Source organism: Grammomys surdaster, unplaced genomic scaffold, assembly GCF_004785775.1.
Source record: "Grammomys surdaster isolate TR1022 unplaced genomic scaffold, NIH_TR_1.0 191, whole genome shotgun sequence".
Lineage (NCBI taxonomy): Eukaryota > Metazoa > Chordata > Mammalia > Rodentia > Muridae > Grammomys > Grammomys surdaster.
Genome location: NW_021604636.1, coordinates 12243922 through 12246430, shown reverse-complemented (window position 1 = coordinate 12246430; position 2509 = coordinate 12243922). Strand labels below are relative to the sequence as shown.

General features: G+C 55.3%; 1 protein-coding gene across 1 annotated transcript; it reads right to left on the bottom strand.

Annotated features, from left to right (window-relative positions):
* Positions 1–220: 220 nt before the first annotated feature.
* On the bottom strand, positions 221–1661 carry Rprm (reprimo, TP53 dependent G2 arrest mediator homolog). The gene has a single exon (XM_028769098.1). It carries the CDS (start codon positions 1417–1419, stop codon positions 1090–1092), a length of 330 nt encoding a protein of 109 aa, XP_028624931.1. The 5' UTR covers positions 1420–1661; the 3' UTR covers positions 221–1089.
* Between the last annotated feature and the right edge of the window lie 848 nt (positions 1662–2509).

Here is a 2509-nt window from a genome sequence, read left to right as displayed (position 1 = left end):
TGTGTGTGTGTGTGTGTGTGTGTGTGTGTGTGTGTGTGTGTGTGTGTCGCAAATCCCTGGGCTCTCTGTCGGGCCCCTCCTCCCCTCCACGGATCTAGGGACCTACGAAGTGGAATCCCAGCTCTGGCCAGGTGAAACCTCCTCTCTGGGACCCAGAGGCTGCCCAGCCGACCTTCCCCTCCGCCAGGAGAATAGAATGACTACCAGGAGGCCAGAAACAAAACACTTAAATGTTGCATTTATTAAAGGAAATATTAAATAAGAAAAAAGTCAAACGGTGTCACGGATATCAAGAGCACTTTTGTGGCGTAAACCGTGCAGACACGAGCTAAGAATTCTACTTTGGATCTTTGTCCCGGGCTTAGCTGGAGCGCTAGCCTCCCATAAAGACCCAGCTGGAAATGCACTAAAAGAAAGCACTTACCCCATTCACAGTCTCAAGCTCCCCTCCCCCCACCCGTTCTCCCAGAAGGACAAAAACTCTAACCCGCAGGCAGGCAAACAGGCCACTAGGGCACAAAAGACTTATCAAATATTTGTATTCAAGCAAACTAACACAAATCCCTTCAAACCACAGGTTAGTAGCTATCAAAGTTTCACTCTCCTAGCAGGTCGCAAAACCCACACGCATCTATGTTCCCAGTTAGGTCTGCAGCGTGGCGTATAAACAGTCACTTTTTCAGGTCACTGGGCTACTGGTGTCTCTGGATACCCACCCCTCCACACCCCGCCTTGCTCGGCCTCTCAAGCTGTCCCCAGTGCTGAGCCCACCTGCAGGTGGAAAGGGGCCTTGCCTCCAGGTCCATCTCCCCGCATCCCAAGGCAGCAGCCACTCCCAAAGTTCTGCGCCCTGCTTTTGCCACCTGCTGCTGAGTCCCGAAGTCTGGGCGCTCCTCGTCTACAATCTTGCTTGGGGCCTTTCGAAGAGCTCTCAGAAATCGGTCACTTTTTCCCCAAAGGCAGAAGTCAAGAGAAAAAACTGACTCCGACAGGTTTGCGTTGCTCGGTCCGTGATGGTGAGGGGTGCATCGCGGCTGGCGGAGTACTGGAGGTGCCGGCGGCACCCGCTGTGGGCGACCCGAGGGCCACTCAGTAGGGCCCCACGACCACTGCCTCCACCTCTTTAGACGGCCTGCGGTCCTTCACTAGGAAGTTGATCATGCCTTCGGACTTGATGAGCAGGTTACAGCCAAGGAAGAAGATGCCAAACACCACCGTGAGCGAGAGCACACACATGACTGCGATCTGCACCACGCGCATGATGTACAGGCTACGCTCGTCTGGGCCGCCCTCGGCGAAGCCATTGTCGGTCACCACCGACGCCTGGGTGCAGCAGCGCACCGCGCGCTCCAGCGCCTCGCTACTGTTGGCCAGGAACAGGCCAGCCACGTCGGTCTGGTTGCCCAGCACTGAATTCATCACGAGAGCAAGCAGGCGCCGGGTAGGCGAGGCTCGGAGGGGTGGGGACCAGAGTGGCTGTAGCGCGGGACGAACAGGTGCCCGGCGGGACGCTGGCTTGATCACTTGTGCGCGCGGGGCTCTTCAGTCTCCCTTTCAAAGTCCCAGGTCCGTAAGTGTCTCAAGAACCTCTTCAGGGCGCGCTGCAAGCTGGCTCGTGTGCGCCGTGTGCTGCCCAGGCAGTGCTCGTTCCCGGCGCTCGCTCGACTGGGAGCTCTTGGAACTTGGCGGGTTGGGCCGGAGGGGCCGTGGGAGGCGCGGGCCGTGGCGGTGGCCCGGGTGCTGCTCCGAGCGAACAGCGGCCCCTGCTGGTGATAGAGCCTAGCTGCGCCCGCTCGTCTTGGAAGGGAGGCGAAGAAAAGAGCTAACCTGGCAGGCTTTGTCCCTTCTGCTATTCCAAAGGCTAGGCAGAAGTCACTAAGCATTCCTGATGTGAAGAACGAGTAAAGAATTTGGGGAGAAAGGCTGAAAGTTGCAGAGGACCCGGGTCACACCTGCTCTTAAGTGTGTCCTTCGAAGCCACTCCTCTCACCTTTGAGCAGATGTAAAGTGGCCAGGTACCAGATGGCGCCCGGCAAGGCACAGGCCCACTGCCTGTGTTTGGTTGATGCTTGTTCTTGTAAGCTTTCTAGTGGAGTATCAGAAGACAAAGCGGGTGGGAAGACTGGGAATTTCTTCTCTTTTCCCTTCTGTTTTTGGGGGTGTAGGGGGAGTTGCTGATGTTATTGTTGTTTTAAGGAAGGGAGAATGAAGGAAAACCTTAGAAATCATAAAAGAACTACATCCCCACCTTACTTGGAAAGCTACTACATGCATAGTAAAGCAGGGTTTACAGTGAGCTGTGAGGCCGAGGCAAGGAGCAGGACTAAGGAGGTGCTCTGTTTGTGCTTTGTGTGTGGAGGTGGTTGCCAAGAACAGGGTCACCTCTCTGTTAAGGGAGGTGGACAGAGTGACCAACCACTTCATTGCAACTTTAATTGCAGAGGAGTTTTTTGGATGTGCTTACAGTGTTTTCTGTCCTTGGCAGAAAATCAGTGGTTTAAGGTAATTG